Raw genomic sequence first — 18425 nt, forward strand, 5'->3', positions numbered from 1 at the left:
TGAGCTGCACAGCCAGGCAAGCCCGTGTCATAAGAATTGTTAAGAGAAGCACAGTCCTGTAGGAGGAGGTTTTCCTAAATGGAATATCCTTTAGGTTGAGATAAAAGTCAAGAAGGAATTCAGAAAGGGGAGGGAGAGTGTTCTAGACCAGGAGCAGCTTGTGTGAGAATGGCTCAAGGATAAGAGAAGAAGCTACACTCAGGAGATTGAAAGAGCTTTCCCTTTGGCTGGAAGGAGTGGGCAGTGGTGATAAATGAGACTTGAGAGCAGGTCTACTAATCACACAAGGGCCATTAGCCAGAATGAAGAATTTAGAAATTATCCCAAGGTGGTGAGAGCCACTGGCTGATCTGAAGTAAAGAAGTGACGATCAGATCTAACAAAGAGTGCCCAAAGGGGAATGGATGAGAGGGGACTAGACCAGAGGCAGGGAAGCAAGTTGGGAGTCTGTTGCAGAGGGTAAAGGCAGGTCGATTTACTTTAGTGAGAAATGGGGCCCAGACGTCTGGGAGCACAGTCAGGGGATGGATTCAGCCCTCAGAGCCGTGAGGATGAAGGGGTCCTGTTGGTTGAAGGAACTAGAGCTGCGAACATTGACCCTCACTGATCAAAGGCCATAGCTACCCAAAATCACACATCCACAGTGGTCAGTGAGAAGCATACTACTTCTTTCCCTTCTTTTGACTTGTGGAGACATAAATTCACTGAGTACTTCTAGGAATATTGTACCCAGAGTGTTTCTGGCAAGTGTGAACTTGGTCCAAGGGGACATTGTCTGGAAGGGAAGCCTCTGGTGGAACACCCCTTTAGGTAACTGGGAACAGGCAGGGCCACTGCCTCCTCCATGCAGTTTGGAGAATGCTTTGATCAGAGAGAAGCCCTAGGGATCACAGCTCCCTCCAAGAGATACTGTGACAGCCTCTAGCAGCCAGAAGCATTGCTGCCACTCACTCTGTAGCACCCAGTGAATCCATCAGCCAGACAGTGATGCCCAGACCTGTGGAATATGTCAAGTAACAGTAACTCACAACATATATGCTAGGTAAAATCCACTTCTGGCAGATGCCACCAACACACAGGATTTATGAATGCCAGCTGTCCGGGGCCATACCTGGTTGTCTTGTAGGCAAACTGATTTATGTCCCAAAGTTGTGCTAGGGCCTCCATGCAGTGATTCACAGCAGTGCTCATAAGGGGTTCAAGACAAGACAGGGCAGACCCTGCAGGAGAAGAATACCAGTTAATTAATCCTCGTAGTCTGAAAACTCATTTCTTTTACCCAACATCTGTGGAGGCAGCAATGTCCTAGGCACTGAAGATTCAAAGTGAGAAAGATACAGCCGCTGCCCTTAGGGGCAGGCTGACTTCAAGTCAGTTTAGCAGCCCTTTGCTATAGTGATGCTCTAGTCAATGCTTGGGAGTGATAAAGGACAGTCCCTCCTGTGGCCAAAGGAAAGCTTTCTGTGATGTTTGTACACGGGAACCACCTAAGGGCTGAATCTCTGTAGATACATCAGTTCATCAAGAAGAAGCAGGGAGGGAGGGCTTTGCAGACTTCCCTCAAAGAAAGGATTGAGAGAGGTAATTTTTGTTGGGGTTTGGAGGGCTGGCGCTTGCTCACCACTTTGCATAAAACACTGATATTCTAAATGCAGTAGGTCTCAAGGAGATTTCCCTGCCCAGGACTCCTATCCTCTAATCCTTGTCAACCTTTCTACTCCTGGCAAACGATGAACGCCAAGAGTTTTTGTGACTTGCTCCCAGACAGCCTGAGAGGAGACGTTCTGGGTTTGAAAAGCAAGCGCTTGATCAGTAAGCAAGCATTTCCTTGGCAATGTCAGGCCATGCTCTCAGCCTCCTTTCACCTCCAAGTCATTCTTATAATTAAGCTGTAAAATAGAATTCTCGATTTTAGTGGTAAAAGGAGCTCCAAAGGTCATCTTGCCTAGTCTTGTCTTCAGGAGGTGATGTATGATAATGTCCATTTTATAAATGCAGTATGCAGTATGGCTGTGTGCCTTGCCCAGGGCTACACAGCTGGTGAGAGTGGCATGCTGATTCAATAAAAGGTCCCTTTGGGCCAATGTTTTATTATCTGCATCCTAAGAGCAGAGACTGGTCCATTTTTTATGTGAATTGTTATATCAGTGCTAAGGACTTTATAATATAAGAGTTCCCAGCCTCATCTTCTTGGCAGACTGATGGCCAAGTTCACAGTACAGATCCAGTGAGACAGAGATTCCCTCAGAGTCCTGGGGGGTGGGATTCACTCAAAACTCTAGGCCCCTCACTCAGATATGGACAGCAGATTTAGCATGGAGCCAAGGAGTCCACCTTATAGCCAAAGTGACAACATCAGTAATCAAGAAACTAAACTGAGAAGTCTCATAGCAGGGTGAAAAGGGAAAAAAATAATGTGTCCATGTTCAGGAGGGAAGCTCTTAGTATAATAGGATGGCTCTCTCATTTCTTCAAATGTTTTCTTTTAGATAAAAACACCATGAAGAATTGTTAAGATAAGCACTAGGCATTTTTAGGCATCTTCTCATTTACTGGAAAAGAGAAGTAACTGAATTCAAAAGGTGTCCTCCTGCCACAGCACACACAGAAACAACTCATATTGGCACTCATCTGTTTACTCTGGGAGGTCACAGATCATTAAGGGACTTTCCCATCACTGGAATAATTAGCATGATAAATAGAGTCAGTTGTCCATTCTGAGCTGTGTAGTCATGTTTATAAAGATTTGGCCTTAATATTCTGTCCTCCTCCCAACTTCCCGTTCATCTTTTTCTCATGCAGATTTTTGGGTCCAATTATTATCATTAGCATCTTGAACTAAAATGCTGAGTGGCCCTAACAAAATGAAAGCAGACTTGAGTTCCTAGTGCCAAATAAGCTCATTAAATTCCAGCCACCGTTAGGCACCACATTTGAAGGGAACTTTCAAGAGATACAAAAGTTCTGATGCCATGAGATGATGGCTCCTGGTAGGCTTCAGATGTTCAATGAACTTTGTCACTTTAGTAAGAAAGCCTGACTCCAACTTCAAAAAGTGGGGAGTCATAGAGGGCCTCAAGCACCTACAGGGGAAGCAGGAGGAAAGGGAGCTGTGGCAGCATGTGGGACTGTGCTGATCTATGTTTGAAAACTCCCATTGACTTTTCAAAAGTCTGATATAGGAATGTAATATAAAGGGGACATTTACCCAGGAGAATGGACTCCCAAAGAAACCATCAGAATTCCAGATCAGTGTGTTGATGGGAGTGATGGCAGGGCTGGACTCCAGATGCATCAGACATCACACAGAATGGAACTTGGAGCTCCTAGTGAAATGAATGACGTGTTCACCAAAGAGTGAGACACTGTGCCAGGTAGAGATGAGAAAGCAGCCATGCTCTGACCCGGAGATGGAGAGCATTGTCATAAGGGTATGCCCAAGCTATCAAGAGAAGCATTGAAACGCCAAGGCAGTGCCACTTGAATGAGGTCTGAAAGGATGCCTAGAATTAGGTAGGTGACCAGGATGGAATGGTCCAGGCCAAGGAGGCATGAAGGTGAGAAGTCGCATAAATGAGTACACAGACCAAGCAGCGACAGATATAGCAACTAACATTTACTGAGCCAGGACTGGTTACTATGCTGTTTTTCATGTATATATAATTGCATTTAACCTTCACAATAATCCTGAAGAGTAGGTACTATTACCTCCTTTGAATAATTAACAAAACCAGGACCTGGAAGGATCAGTTACCTTGCTCAAGGTCACACAAATGATAAATGACTGAGCCAGTATCACACCAGTTTTACTCAAAGCACTTCTTAACCACAACACTTTTTATTTCTGCCCAGATTTGGAAGAAGCTTGGAAGTCACCCAATCCATCCTCCCCACAACTGCAGACTTCCTCTTGCTATATTCCTGGCACAGTAATTCAGCCAGGGTTTCAGCACCAGTGCCAGGAGCCCACAAGTCAGCCCTGAGATGAGCTTCTGCCTTATACAGTAGTGCACCAAATCCACCTACTAGTCCTGTCATCCGGCTCTACTCTTCAGAGTCACACAGAACCTGACCTAAGTCCTCTTGAGATAGCTGCCCTTGAGACAGCTGAAGATAGTTGCTATGAGACCTTTGAATCCTCTTTTCTTAGGCAAATGCCTGAGGTTTCTTTGTTCCTTGGCTGTAAACAAATACTTGCTGTAAAGAGTTATAGGTAGTATAATTAAGGCACAGAGGAAGCATAAAGGAGGAAGTTATCAGTTCCACTTGGAAGAGTCCAAGAGAGGCATTGGAAGCAATGAAGCTTGTTATAACAGATCTTTGCCAGGCAGGGAAAGCATTTTAAGTAGAGCAGTCAGTAAACAGAAGGCCCAGAGATGTGGGGTACACTTTTTCTTGCTTATACACTCAGAAGTTAATTGAATGCCATTTTACATCAGGCCCTAGGAGGACCCTGGAGGTCCATGTTGAAAAAGGCCCAATGTATCCCCCATCCCCAAGGAGCATGAAACAGCATCATGCATCAGGCTGATGGCAAGGAGCCGGACTGGGCTGGGCGGTACAGTGAGAGGTCCTTGGGAGGAACACAGAAGCTCAGGAAAACAGAGCCTGCTGGTGGATGGCTATGGCCGTGCACTTCTAATAAGCATAATGAAATAAAACGATGAAGGCTCTGTGAGGCAATAAGAAACCTAGAACTTCCCTCTGATGGGTTTTTCTTTTTTTAGAAGTGGAGAAAACCTGAGTTTGGATCTGCTCTTGGACTCATGCTAGTTAATGCTAACTGAGGGAAAAAACCAACAGTATCTATCCCAGTGGTTTGGAATAACCCTCAGTGACATCCCTAGAATCTTAAACAGGTTCCCCCTACAAACTGGGAAGTGCTTATTTTTCATTCGTAGAAATCTCTCTCTGCCGATCCCTCATCTCCAGGATGCAGGAGGATGCTTGCCCTTAATGAACCCATAGAGAGAATAGGGTAGAGCCAAGCCAGTACCATTCTAGGAGACCCTCTGCTTCTGGGGGACCACGTGAAGCTGAGGCTTCAGGATGAAATGTCATCAGAATTCTTGCAGGCCATGCATGAAGGTGGGGAGTCTATTACTTAAGTGGTATTTGCCAAAATATGGAATCTTGGAAAAGCACATGAATTCTGGGTGTGGGACGTTTACCGTTAGTTACTTGATTCTTCAGTAAAGTGAGGTAGCAACATAAATCACGAGGCTGAAATTGACTCTTAATGGCAGCATAGTAATCACAGCTAGATACTGATATATTGGCTAAAGACATAGACTTACTGCAAGGAGCATGGGCATGCTGGAGAGATAGTGAAAGTCATACAGAGCAGGCATTTGGCACAATGGTTTGGGATGCCCACATCCATACTGGAGACCCTGAGCCAAGTCTCAGCTCTGCTCCTGATTCCAGGCTCCTGCTAATAAGCACCCTGGTAGGCTTCAGGTGAGGGAGCAAGTGATTTGTCTCCTACTACAAACACGGGCAGCCTGGATTGAGTTCCCAGCTCCTAGACATTTTGGGGGTGAACCAGTAGTTTCAATCTCTCTCTACCACTCCTCTCCCTTTCTCCTCCTCCTGCCCTCTTCCCCTCTACACCTCTCCCTCTCCCATTGAAAGAGTAAAATACATAAATACAACCTTAAGGGGATTTCCCCTTATGTTCCCTGTGTGTTTTACAACTCTGGAGCTTCAGTGAAAGTGAATCATATGTTGTTGATTCTGTAGAAAGTGACCTAAACTTCCAGCTGTGTGAACCTCTGTTCAGAAAATTGCCATATTGTGTGCACATTTCTCCTGGTGTAGAGGCTATGTGGAAAGAACACCTACATCTAAGACAGAGAAGGTGGTAAAGAGGCTGACATGGCTGTGTGTGCCCTGTGACGCTGATGACTAAAAATCTCCAGGCTTTATTTTATACCTCCAATGAAAACAGTATTTCCTATCAACTTACAAACCATGAACATGACCCCAAAAGGAGAGCAAGAAAAAGATTACACTTGAGTTCAGGGCTCTGCCATTTTGCTGAATCAAATGAGTATCTCCAGTATTGAGTCCTTGTAGAAATTTGTTTTTATATATATTTTTTCTCTACATGTTAGTTTAACATACACTAGCCCACTTAATTTCCACAATTCTGTGATGAATCATAATCACGGTTTTTCAGAAAAGGAATCCAGATACACAAAAACCAAGTGGTATGTTCAAGGCCATACAGCAAATAAACTAACCAAGGCCAAAATCCAGATCTGCAGCTTGCTGAATCAGTACCCTTGCTGTCCTACTGCTGCCTTCCCAAGGGGATCTGTAACCGGGGAACAGAGTTTACTCTGGGTGCTTTAGATTGTGACGGCAGTTAGAAGCGCCTGGTTCCACCCCAGCATATGATTAGTGGTGTCAGTTGGTTTGATAAAGTGGGACCCTTCTCCCTTCAAGCTCACTCTGGCATCAAATTGATGGGTGCCTGGAGTGGCAGAGCATGGAGGTCTATGAGCCTCCATCCCCCCAAGCTATCATTAAACACAGCACAAGTTCATTAAACCGGGATTATTTAATGATAGTTAATAAGATAAACTTCCTCCTAGAAGCCAATGGGAGTTGAAACTGTTGTCTCCTAACCGATACTCCGGAGTAGATGAGGCACTGCTAGCCTCCAGAGAGGGAAGATATTTAAGGCTCTTAACAATAAAAGGCATATACACTTCCCTGAAAAGGTGATGGTATAAACATTGATTTCTGAAAACAAGTTAACCCCTCAACATCTAGTGAAAGCTGGATTTTATGTAGCTGAGAACTTAAGGGCTTTGACTACAAAGAGGTTCATTGTCCCCAGCAAAGTGTCCCCAGGACCCAGACCTAAGTACCTCTGAGGCCAAGGGGCACATGACATTGCTCAGGTTTGGCATACAAAGGTCGAGCCCTTCTGACAACATGTATTTGTAGAAGGACCTAAATTTTCAGGTTATAAAGAGGAAAGAACTGCAGCATTGGAAATGGGGAGTAGATAGTTTTGAGGAACTTGTTTTTCTATAATGAGAAGTCTTTACTGGGAGTAGACTGTGGTTTATGCACACGATCGCCTCTGTCCCCAGCTAAGGGAACGTTGCACTTACACCAACTAGCAGGCTCTCGTCAGCGTTCATACCTCTTGGAGCCACAAGAGACTGGGCCAGCGTGCCGAGAAAACGCTGGAGCGGAATGTTTGTGCTGAGCATTTCCCAGGCTGGGATCGGGGACGAGGCCCTGGAGGATTTTCAAAGCATCAAGAGACACATCCTGTGCCAAAAACTGTCCTCTTGTCCCGAAAGAGCTTCTAAAAAACAAAAAGAACCTATCAAAGCCAGTGCTGCTGGAATGAATGTAAATATCCAATATTTTGTGTCTAATAATTACATTATTCTGGAATATACTTATAAAATTTGTATTAATGTATTTTTATATATCCCTTGAGCTACAGTTTTGAGAGTGGGGATTGGACTTAGCATAATCCTGTTAGTGTTTGTGAGTTAATTATATGGGCTGCCATGAGATAGAACACGGGAAATAAGAAAAAGAGCTGTGAGTTTGAGCTCCAGTTGCTGGTCTAAATGGCTTGGTCCTTTCAAAGTCAGAATTATAGATGAAATATTAAGAAGCCCTGTACTAATTACCAAGGTGGGACTGAGGGTCAAAGAAATGCCTAAAACTTGTGAATACAAGTTGGAAATTACCCAGATGATGTATTTGTTCTGAAGTTCAGTGCTTAGCCCTTATAGCTCTCTTTTAAAAATCATTACCACAATTCCTATAGGAATAAAAAGCTTTTCTATCAAATGTCTGAAATTATCTAGTCCTCTTTCCCCCTTTGAAACTGTTTTCAAAACTGAAATTTCAACAGTGCAAAGTTTTTTAATGCAATCATGACATTATAGCAGAACAGACCATAAAATAATATCTAGAGCTGATCTCAGCAACACAGAAATTTACAGAGAGGGCATCCTTATGCTGGCTAAAATAGAAAGGACAGAGGCCTGCCCATGGAATGGAAAGTAGTAGGTTTCTGAAATGCATGGGCTGTTGTTTCTGTGTGTAATCGGAAGAGAATCCAGAAGTTAAATTTCCTTGATGAGGTACCGCTTTGTGATTTATGCACATTGCCACCTCCATGTGGCCAAGGCTAGCGGCATGCTCAGTTTGCATGTTTGAGCATATACTACCAGTCAACATTCAGGTGCACCCCAGAATTGTGCAGGCTGCCGTCAGAGACAGAGATGAAGCCACAGCTGGAGGCAGCAGAGTCAACCAGTGGAGTCCTGAACTTATTGTGAATCAACTTTAAAGATATGCACAAGGTTAAGCCGCTATCCATGGTTGGCTCATTCTTTTCTTACGCAAAAGATCTTACTCTTCAAGCCTGAATTAAAACACTCCCTTCCTTTAGGAAGATGTCTGATATTCTCCCAGGAGACAGAATTGTTTCTCCTCTGATACTCCCATTACTCTTATATCTCTGCCAAAGCAGTTATCTTCTTGTTTTGCAGTCATGTGTTTGCATGTTATTTCCTGGGGAGCAGAAGAAGAGCTGTGAGCTGTCATTGCCTTCATCTTTATATGCCCAGGCCTATCACCTTGTTGGTCCTGATGAATTATTGTTCGGTGATTTTTTTTAAGAAAATTGTTAAATGAATTCAGTAAGTTATTTGTTGAGCAAATGCACCAAAGGTTATTTAAAAACTGGCTATCAAACCATCTTGAAACAGGTCATGAGATGGTCACACAGCTGTTTTAAGTTCCATAAATATTGATAAATACATGGCAGAGGATAAAGATTTGGGGGAAAAACTGGAAGATATATTTCAGGGCACTTAGGTCTTAGAAAGAACCATTTGTGAGATCATTCTAAATTTTCAGCTAAAAATGCCTTCATCTTACAAGACTTTGTAGGCTGGATTAGTGCCAAGAATGTGTTTCATGACTGAGCTATAAACCAGTGGAAAATAGGATTTATGAATTCTGAGTTTGCTAGTGCTACTTATGTTGCTCCTCTCAAGGATTATGGGTCTTAAAATATTGATATGTAGTTAGCATTACATTTCTACTTTCTCCCAAAGAAACGACTGTGTCATGGGACGATATGCTTAATGACAAGGAAAGAGTTAGTATGGAAAGGAGGATGATCATGGGCCTGACTGTGCCAAGACATGAGCTGGTGACATCCAGCGCATTTTGGGTTCACGAGAGACTCCTTTAGTCCACTGCTAACCTGTTTTGGGAAATTGCTGTTGCAGTTGTGGGTTATTTTTCATTTGTGACTCTTTTTTATAATCCTTTCACCACTTCAACTCTTACCAGATTGAAAGTGGACTAATTACGTTTGACATATCCAGGCCCTTTGAACAATGTGCTTCCATCCATGCACTCCTATTTACCCTTACTACAATTCTGACATCATTCACTTGGGTCCTGAATTCTGCCTTAATCATTTAATCTGCTGTCCAGGATTTCCTTCTGAGGGATTAACCTTTCATCTTTCCATGAACAGCAAGCAGGTAGAAAGGAAGCCTTTCTTTGCCAAGGCTAGTTCTACTTTCTTGATAGCTGTAAGGGCATGTTTACAGCTAATCAATAAGACAGTGTGTAGCAGAAGGGATTAGGAGACAATGGAAATTGTGTTTTCACAACTTAGATTTAGTCATACTTTTCTTTAGAAACGTCATTTTTCTACCTCTAAAATCAATAGCAAACATGTCTTGAGGTCTAGCCCCGAATTTTTCAGAACAAGAGGAGGATGTAGAAGAAATAATAAATCCAAGTGATACATTCAAGTAGTCACAAAGATGCAGGAACCCTACTTTAATAAACACTATAACAGCTCTTACATAGAGCTGTTTCTTCAGCTGAAAGTGAATCAGGTTTAATTGGTTTATTTTAGCCTAACAGGAGGAGCACAGTTCATTCTTTGCACCTAACCTGCCTCTGGCAGATAAAGGGGCATTTGATGGGCACCTACAACAGCTGAAGCCCATTCAGGTCTTTTTCCTTCTGGGGCAGCCTCTTTGTTACTCAACTCGGAGCCTGTAGAACCCCTTTGTGTACTGACTGTGTGTGTTCCCCTTTGTCACAGGAGGACTGTGCCCGGGGTCCAACGATCCTTGTGTGGAGAAGCCATGTCCAGGGGACATGCAGTGTGTCGGTTATGAAGCCAGCAGGAGACCCTTCCTCTGCCAGTGTCCACCAGGAAAGCTCGGAGAATGCTCAGGTGCAGAGAGGGGTGAAATGATGAGGGTCTAATTTTATGTTTCTGAAACACTTGCCCTTGAGTAAATTAGCACTGCCCAAGTCCTCCAGAGGACACTTTGTCTGCATGCAGCACTTTCCTTAAGAATGGACCCTCGCACTGACTTGGGATTTATCACCGCTACAGCCTGTACTAAGGGAAAATGTAAAGACAGAGACTCCTTATCCAATTGCAGACGGCTGCATGTGTTTTCAATGGTGTTATGTGGGTGTAATGGGTGTGAACTTAAGGGAAAATAGAAGACTGTTGATTGAACAGAGAAGTCACAGTATCTGTGGCATGGCCTTTGATATTCAGGGGGCTACACAAATGCATAACCACAAAACAGAGATCAATGGAGAATGGAAGTAAGCCAATCCTGTTGACCTTCTATAGAGTAAGCCAAGCCAAGAGCACCAAGCAAGCTGAGTCTCCACTAGGAAGGTATAACTCAAGTTCCAGATAGAAGAGCCATGTTTTCCTTGTCTTAAAGAAAGAAAAAAAAAACAGTATATATGTTATTTTAATTCAAATGATCCTCTTTCTCACTATCAATTTCAACACTTCTTTTCAATCACGTATTCTCTACCACTTCTTTCAACTAAAAAGAGTATTGTTCATTTTTAGCACCAATGGAATCCTCTTTTTATTGTAGGGTATATTTAAAATATAGATGCTGATACCAATTTTGGAATCCAAAAAATACTTATTCATTGAAAATAATAGTAATTATATTGGGAATAAAAAATAATTATGCCTAATATGTGCAAAGCACTTTGGTACATATTAGGCTTAAAAAATTCAGCCTTTGCAAAGAGAAACACTTCATAAAAATGGAAGCTGGGGCAGGTGTTTAGTATCTGCCTCCAGCTCCTGCCTCCAGCTTATTGCTAATGTTGACCTGGAAGGCAGCAATGATGGTTTAAGTAATTGGGGTCCTTCCACCCAAGAGAGACTTAAATTAGTTTCCTAGCTCCTGCTTCAGCTTCAGCCCAGCCCCAGCCATCACAGGTATTTGTAGAGTAAACCAGCAGATGGGAGTGCACTTGCTCGCTTGCTCTCTTGTGTGTGCTATCTCCCTATAAATAAATTGATTTTTAAGTGGAATCCAAAGCTCTTTCCTAGTTGGTTTTAAAAAGAGAGTAGCCCATGAAGTGCAGAGATGACCAGGATGCTTGCCTAAGTCATCTAAAGTTTAGACTTAGAAACTGATGCTGCTGCCACACCAATACTCATACTATGCATGCACACAGCAGGTGGATGTGTAGAATGACAGAAAAGCCAAGTCTCCTGAATTTTGATCTCACTTTCTTTTCTTTTTTTTTTTTTTAATTTATTTGACAGGTAGAGTTATAGACAGTGAGAGAGACAGAGAGAAAGGTCTTCCCTCCATTGGTTCACTCCCCAAATGGCCGCCACGGCCAGCGCTGCACCGATCCGAAGCCAGGAGCCAGGTGCTTCTTCCTGGTCTCCCATGCAGGTGCAGGGGCCCAAGCACTTGGGCCATCCTCCACTGCCCTCCCAGGCCACAGCAGAGAGCTGGACCAGAAGAGGAGCAGCCGGGACTAGAACTCGGCACCCATATGGGATGCTGGCACCGCAGGCGGAGGATTAACCAAGTGAGCCATGGCGCTGGCCCCTGATGTCACTTTCTGACAATCTCCCTTTTCCTTTCTATAGAAAGCTGTTTGATTGTCCACTTGATATATTCCCACACTTTCTGCCTTTCACCCAGGAGAGCAGCTTTTCAACCATTACTTTACTTGTTAAAACTTAAAATTGGTGGCAAGTTGAAATTTAAAAGAGAGTGAATGCACAATTGGGATAGGGTTGGACTAAAGAGTCCAGGAAAGGAGCATCAAATTTAATATCAGAGTGGAATTGTGACTGCACAAAAGTTTCATTTATATGCGTTCCCTTGCAACAACATTACTGCAAATGATATAACTCACCATGTGGCATTTAGATATTTGAGGAATGTGACTCTTATTTTAAAATGCATTGATTGCCTTTCCATTGTTTCATAGAAATAAAAGTCTTGAGTTTCTGAGTGATGATAGTAGAGAGGCATGAGTGGGTGTCGTAATAACCCTAATTTTAGAAACTGGGAGTTGGGAATTTGGTGACACTAAGAAAATCTAAGTTATGGAATTTACCAAGTTGCCCTTAGAATAAGACAACCAAGATTTTTTGGTGGCTAACTGGTTAATTTTTTTTTTTTTCATTTTGAAATAGGAGACTCTGATGTGAAATGGGGAACCAATATTCCTCCTCAGCACCTTCATTATCTCCATGTGGTGGTTAACCAGTTTCCTTGGTGGGTGGTGGTTGGGGGGGGGGTGGTGATTTCATGTGTTTCTGCTCATTTCTGGATGTTAAAAATATAAGCATCTTCTTACAATGGTGTTTTCAGGGCATACTTCCCTCAGCTTTGCTGGAAACAGTTACATCAAATACCGGCTTTCTGAAAACAGCAAAGAAGAGGACTTTAAGCTAGCACTGCGTCTGCGAACCCTGCAAAGCAACGGGATTATAATGTACACAAGAGCAAATCCCTGCATAATTTTGAAGGTACTTAAAATGGGTTATCTTTGCTTGCAGTCAGTTCTCACGTTCATGTTTTGGCTCTTGGATTGGGAGCTCTTGAACTTGTTTTGTCTTTCAAGTTCCGAAGACCAGAAGCAACTTTAGGGCAAAGGGAAGCAGCAGCAGAGCTGGGAAGAGTGCCAACATCCACTTCTTTTTGAAGAGTAAACTTCAAAATTGGCTCGTGGTAGAATGGGCATCTCCCTCTAGAACAGGTTCAAGGGCTGGCCTCCTTGGCTCCATAGTCACTCAACAGCTCATTAGAACATTTCTCCTAATCAGTTCCTCGACAGGGGTGGTCCTTTGAAAGGATTGGCTTTATCCTCTTTCACCATGTGTGTCTGCCCTCACTGAAGGCAACTTTTGTTCTTGCTCAGGGAGGAAGTTGATGAACTGAGGTATGGAAGATTCCGTATATCCTATCCTGACCCAGGTGGCCCAATTTTAAATTATTTTCCCAGCATCAGAAACCCTCCTAAGGCAGCCAGATTACCTGTAGAACAAGCTTGGTATTTTTATTCATGAAAACAGAATCAACAACAGTAATTGAGTTACTGTTAATAGCTGTTATAATAGCAATAGCAATAGCTTACATTGTGTGTACCATTTATTTTTATTATAAAGTTAATATAATGAATTCCTTATATATTGTCATCTACATTTGATCAAGAAGAAGACAACAGTTTAGAATAGCTGAGTCACGTACCCAAGGTTGCACAGCTAGTACTTGCAAAGCCTGGACCCACATCCCAGGGTCTTTCAACCTGAGCTCTAATCTCCATGCAGTCTTCAGCTCTCAGTCTTGACACTAGAGCTCATTGTGTCAAAAATCACATCCTTGGTATCTGTAATACAGGTTCATCCTTCTAATAGGGGGAGACTTTGTGTCGCCTAATACCATTCTCAGCAGGCCGTGATGTGAGCCCATGGCACGTGCACTTCAGAAGCATTCACTCTTCCGTAGAAAGTGCCCATCCAAGTAGAAAGGGCTGAAATGTGCTTCTTCCCAGGGTTCAGGCTTAGTGGAGACTGGCATGAGCCTTTCTAGCTTCTGTGCTTTTACAGTTTGATAGGTGGCAGGCAGGCTTATGAGGTATCCTAGGCTTTAATCCTGAAGGCATAAGGCAAAGTGGAGAAATATGGAGGATATTAAATGCCAGTGACTCCTCTTATCACAGACTTTTTCTTACCCATTTCTGATGCCGCCAGGTAGTTGCCAGAGTGAATAAAAAGGAAGCTGGAGTTTGAAAGTTGGCTGCTTCTGTGGGGAATGTCTCACATTCCTTATCCATTCAACTCAGATAATGATTTTTAGGTCCATGAAGGAAAACAGTGCTTTCAAAAGAAAATAAGAGAAGCACTTTGAGATGCAGTTTTGAGAACAATGCATTCAAATAATGTATTCAGAGTAGAAGAAAAATTGAAAAACCCAAGTCCTGTCTTTATTCCCACTTGATTCCTGAAGCACCTTGCTTTGGGTCAGGAAATGGTTTTCTGAATCGTTCTGAGATGTGAGGGTTTATACAGTTGCAGCAGCCAGCTCCTAGAGGCTCTGCTTGCATCTCACAATATTCTTCACTTCTCCTTCAGCTCTCACAGGGCTGCTGGTCACACAACATCCTTAAGACGCAACTCTCTTACATAGCGCTGATTTTGAGAGAGAACAAAAATATTGGGCCTGAATGGCTTGATCCTAATGTGAAGCTTGTCATTTGACACTTAGCAAATTCCTAAAATGTGCAAATCCCTGGGGAAAGGAGGAAAGAATAATTAAATCGTTTAGGCAGCTCTAGATCCAAAAGTGTATTTCATGAAACATATTTCTGAAAAATTGTATTTTCTATAAAGTTCTATAAATGGAATTCTAATAAACTAGGGGTAGTTGCTATTTGAAGGAAGTCTTCCTTCCATTAATCCATCTGTGGTATGAATAATCAGCCCAATTCTGTCTGTTCTATAAGTTTGCTTTTCATATGTTGGGTTTGCCCAAAGCAGGACCCAGCTGTACTGAACTATTGCAGGTATTTTCCTACAGTCACCAGCAATATCCACTTAGGGGATTTGAATCTGTTTGCTTAACATTTTCAGCCTCATGCAAGATTTAATTTCATTGGCTTTAGGTACAGTATGTGCCCTGTACTTTGGTTCAGTGACTAAGCTGAAGTGCTTTGTTTAAATTGCACCTCTTGGTTGTGTATATTTTCCTAGTCCAAGCACAGTCATGTTAAAGGTACTTATACAATCAGTGGGGTGAACGGCACCCCTTGAAGACCCCTAAAGAATTGCATGGAGACCTTGAGAAGTGAAAATGCTCATGGATAAAGAGTATGATTGTCTCAGCTGCAAGAAAAGGCACTCATTTTTCTGTTCACCATTAATACCCTGTCTTCCAAACGAGATTCTAGACTTACCATAAACACCCAAATACAATAAAAATCAACGCACTATTATGACATAAAGAAAAGGTTAGGGGTTAACCAATAAAGTAGGGAAGAGTAGAATATCATTATTGAAAAATCTAGATCCAGGGTAACTACTTTAGTTGGGCACAAATTAGAGCACTGAGTTTCCTGGGAGCCAAAGCATCAGGAGAAACAGTGGGATAGATTCTGTGACTCTCCTCACACGTATAAAAGAAACACAGCAGGCCACCAGAAGATTTAAGGAGAAATCACAAGAGAGCCAGCTTTTTCTCTGTGTCAGTCTTGGGGCTCCAACATTTTGGTTGTTCACCTAGAAGGATCATGTGTCTTGTCTTTTGGGGAAGTTATAGGTGATACATTGCTTCATTCTGATGATTCTTAGACACAGCTAGCTTGAGATCCCAGTGGAAAAGGGAAGACAGGGGAAGCTCATTTGGTTTGCAAATTAGCCCATTTGAAATGAGGACATGTCCCCAACATAAAGTACAAGAGTAGGAGAGAAACTTTCCAAAATTTGAGAGTTGCAAGGACCTGTATAGGCATGTCACTGAGAAGAGTTAGCTTATAAGCTTCACAGTTTACAATAATGATAAAATGTCTAATAGTTAACCAAGTACTTTCACATGCATAGATCTTTGATTGCCACTCCTCTGCCACATGGGTATGAGTGTCTGCTTTTTGCCTGTGAGAGGCTGAGACTCAGAGTGATTCAGGGACTTGCTCAAAGCGGTTTCTAGTTAGTGTGGGTCTGTGACAGGGGCCTGCGGGTTGAGGGTACTACAGTAGTTTATGTAGAAATGATCACTTATCCATTCATTTATTCATTCACAACATATTATTTGAGCACTTACTGTGTGCCAGACAGTTGTTAATGGCAGCCTTGAAAATGGGCTTTTAAAAAGACCTTTTTTTTCCCAAAAACTACTTAATCACCCTCTTTCATGTACAACAATTAAGCTGTTATTGCTACAGCCACACACCAAGGATCCGAAGCAGTAAGACTCTGTGCCATAATTTACACATTTTACTGAAAAGTCTACTTTCCTACAAATTTGACTTCTTAGAGCTCCTGTTTCTTATCTCCCAAAACCCTAAGCCACTAAAGATCCAGGTTAAAGCACATCACTGATCTCAAACAATCCTGAGGAGCCTAAATATTTTATGACATTATGGCAGTTCTCTCTGAATTATGCATTTCATTGAACAGATTACCTAGCTGCACCCCACCCCAGCACATCATTTCCATTCCATTGCTATAGACTTCACCTACTGTTTCAGGCGCATCTCGGTGTGTATTAAAGCAGCTTGCCCTCTGATTTGAGAAAGCTTCATTCTCCTCAGAGAGAGACCTTCTAAAACTAGGCAAACCCTGTTCTGAGGAAAAACAGCTAAATGTGATCAGAGTATATTATTCCATCCATATGAGAGGAGATTAGATATGAAAAGAATAAAGTGTTCTTTTCTCTCTCTGGCATAATATGCCAATGAAATAGCAAAAGATTATCAACTTTTTACAAGGTAACTCTTGGCATCAGCATGCTAGTTTGTCAAATAAACAAGGATGATGAATTCAGAAGATTTTTGTAAGAGGCTAAGAATCACACAGGCATCTGGTTTCCTTCATTCAGCAGTGTTGCTACTGTTATTTTTCAACAGAAAAAGAAAGATTCTCATGCTCAGTGCTTGTGTGGAATAGTTTTATAGCCCTCGGTTACAGGACGTCCATATGTGTGAGTATAGCAGTCACTCAATCTCCTGGATGAATCTACAACTTGGCTATTATTCCAACAAGTAGGGGGTGAGGGAGGGGACCGAGTAATATATTAATTGAATGGCCAGTTACACAAACTTACATGGATTGCACCCTCACCACCAGATTTTTCCATTATAGACAGGGACACTATTTTGCAGCCCTGGAGCAAAGCAGCAGATGGACTGCACCAGAGGAAAGTAGTCTCCAAAGTCACATTTGATCATTTTATTACTTACACTAAAATACAAATATGGATATCATCCAGGTGTTGTCATTGGTATGATTTATAATATCTATGCAGTCCATTTTGTTTGAATGAATGAATGAGCAATAGCATAAGATTACATGTGAAAACTCGGGAAAGAAAATATTTGTGTCCAGCCCTTTTATATTCGTACATTTACACCACAGAGTAGTCTGTAGGCACAGGGTGTATATGATGTAGCTGACTATTATGTAGTGGATACAGTACCCTTATAAATAAACTACAGCAGAGCCATCCTTCTCAGGTGACCTGGGTGGTACACAACAGACCCTAAGAAACTGTTGTCTGTGGAGAATAGAGAAATACTTAATTGGGAAACATAACTGGTTCTGTGATGCTTGATAACCAGTCTATTAGCAGGGAAACATTTTGGAAAGACTGGTCCAGCCTATTTCTGTGAATTCCTTTGATATTTATGCTGCCTCAGCTGTTAGTGACCTACAGGTCTGTGTTGTCCTCATTTTGCTTCCTCTTCTTTTTTCTTTTTGTCTCCCAAAAAGTGTCTGCTCTCTGTATAGAACTACCAGTGCCTACAGATCAACAAAGGCCAACCCCGCCCCCTCGGACCCTGCCCCTCATGGGATCCTCTTGCTGGATCATAGATAAAGGCCAGAAAACAAGCTTTTGCCTCACAATTCATGGCTATGAATCTCTTCATAGCCAAATATAAATGTGTTGGCAAGCCAAAAGTTCTCATTCTCAGGATCCTAGAGCCACCTTGCATTTCTGAGAAATGTAGATAAGGGTGGACTACAGAGACTCAGTGGCCAGCCCATCTCCTCAGCAACAGAAAAACAGAAAAAGGTCTTTGTGAAGGTCCAGGCCCTGCCTAGCACCTCCGTGCCAGCGAGCATCCTTTAGATTTCATTCTTCTGTATAATGTACCCTGGAGTTAGCCCACTGGGGGCAGTTCTTTGCCCCTACTGCCCTAAGTATTCCTTCACCATGCAGACTGTGGATGGCAGGCTGGTGTCACTGAGGAAGCAGGCAGGGCTCCATGGTAGAACCCAGGACCTGGAGCTACAAGGATCTACATGATGTGAGCAGTTAACCAGTAGATTATTCTGTAGAACCCAAGAGACTTAAATACAAGGGTACTTCAAAAATTTGTGGAAAGTGGAATTGAAG

At 42.5% G+C, this 18425-nt stretch overlaps 1 protein-coding gene across 2 annotated transcripts in view; it reads left to right on the top strand.

Moving 5' to 3' along the window:
- Positions 1–18425, top strand: part of FAT3 (FAT atypical cadherin 3) — a 533836-nt gene that overhangs the window by 490976 nt on the left and 24435 nt on the right. For both annotated transcript variants that reach the window (XM_062198305.1, XM_062198306.1), the window contains exons 19-20: positions 10118–10252; positions 12684–12841. In XM_062198305.1, the coding sequence (XP_062054289.1) occupies positions 10118–10252; positions 12684–12841 (293 nt within the window). The remainder of the gene's footprint in view (positions 1–10117; positions 10253–12683; positions 12842–18425) is intronic.

The sequence above is a fragment of the Lepus europaeus genome, chromosome 7, assembly GCF_033115175.1.
Source record: "Lepus europaeus isolate LE1 chromosome 7, mLepTim1.pri, whole genome shotgun sequence".
Classification (NCBI taxonomy): domain Eukaryota; kingdom Metazoa; phylum Chordata; class Mammalia; order Lagomorpha; family Leporidae; genus Lepus; species Lepus europaeus.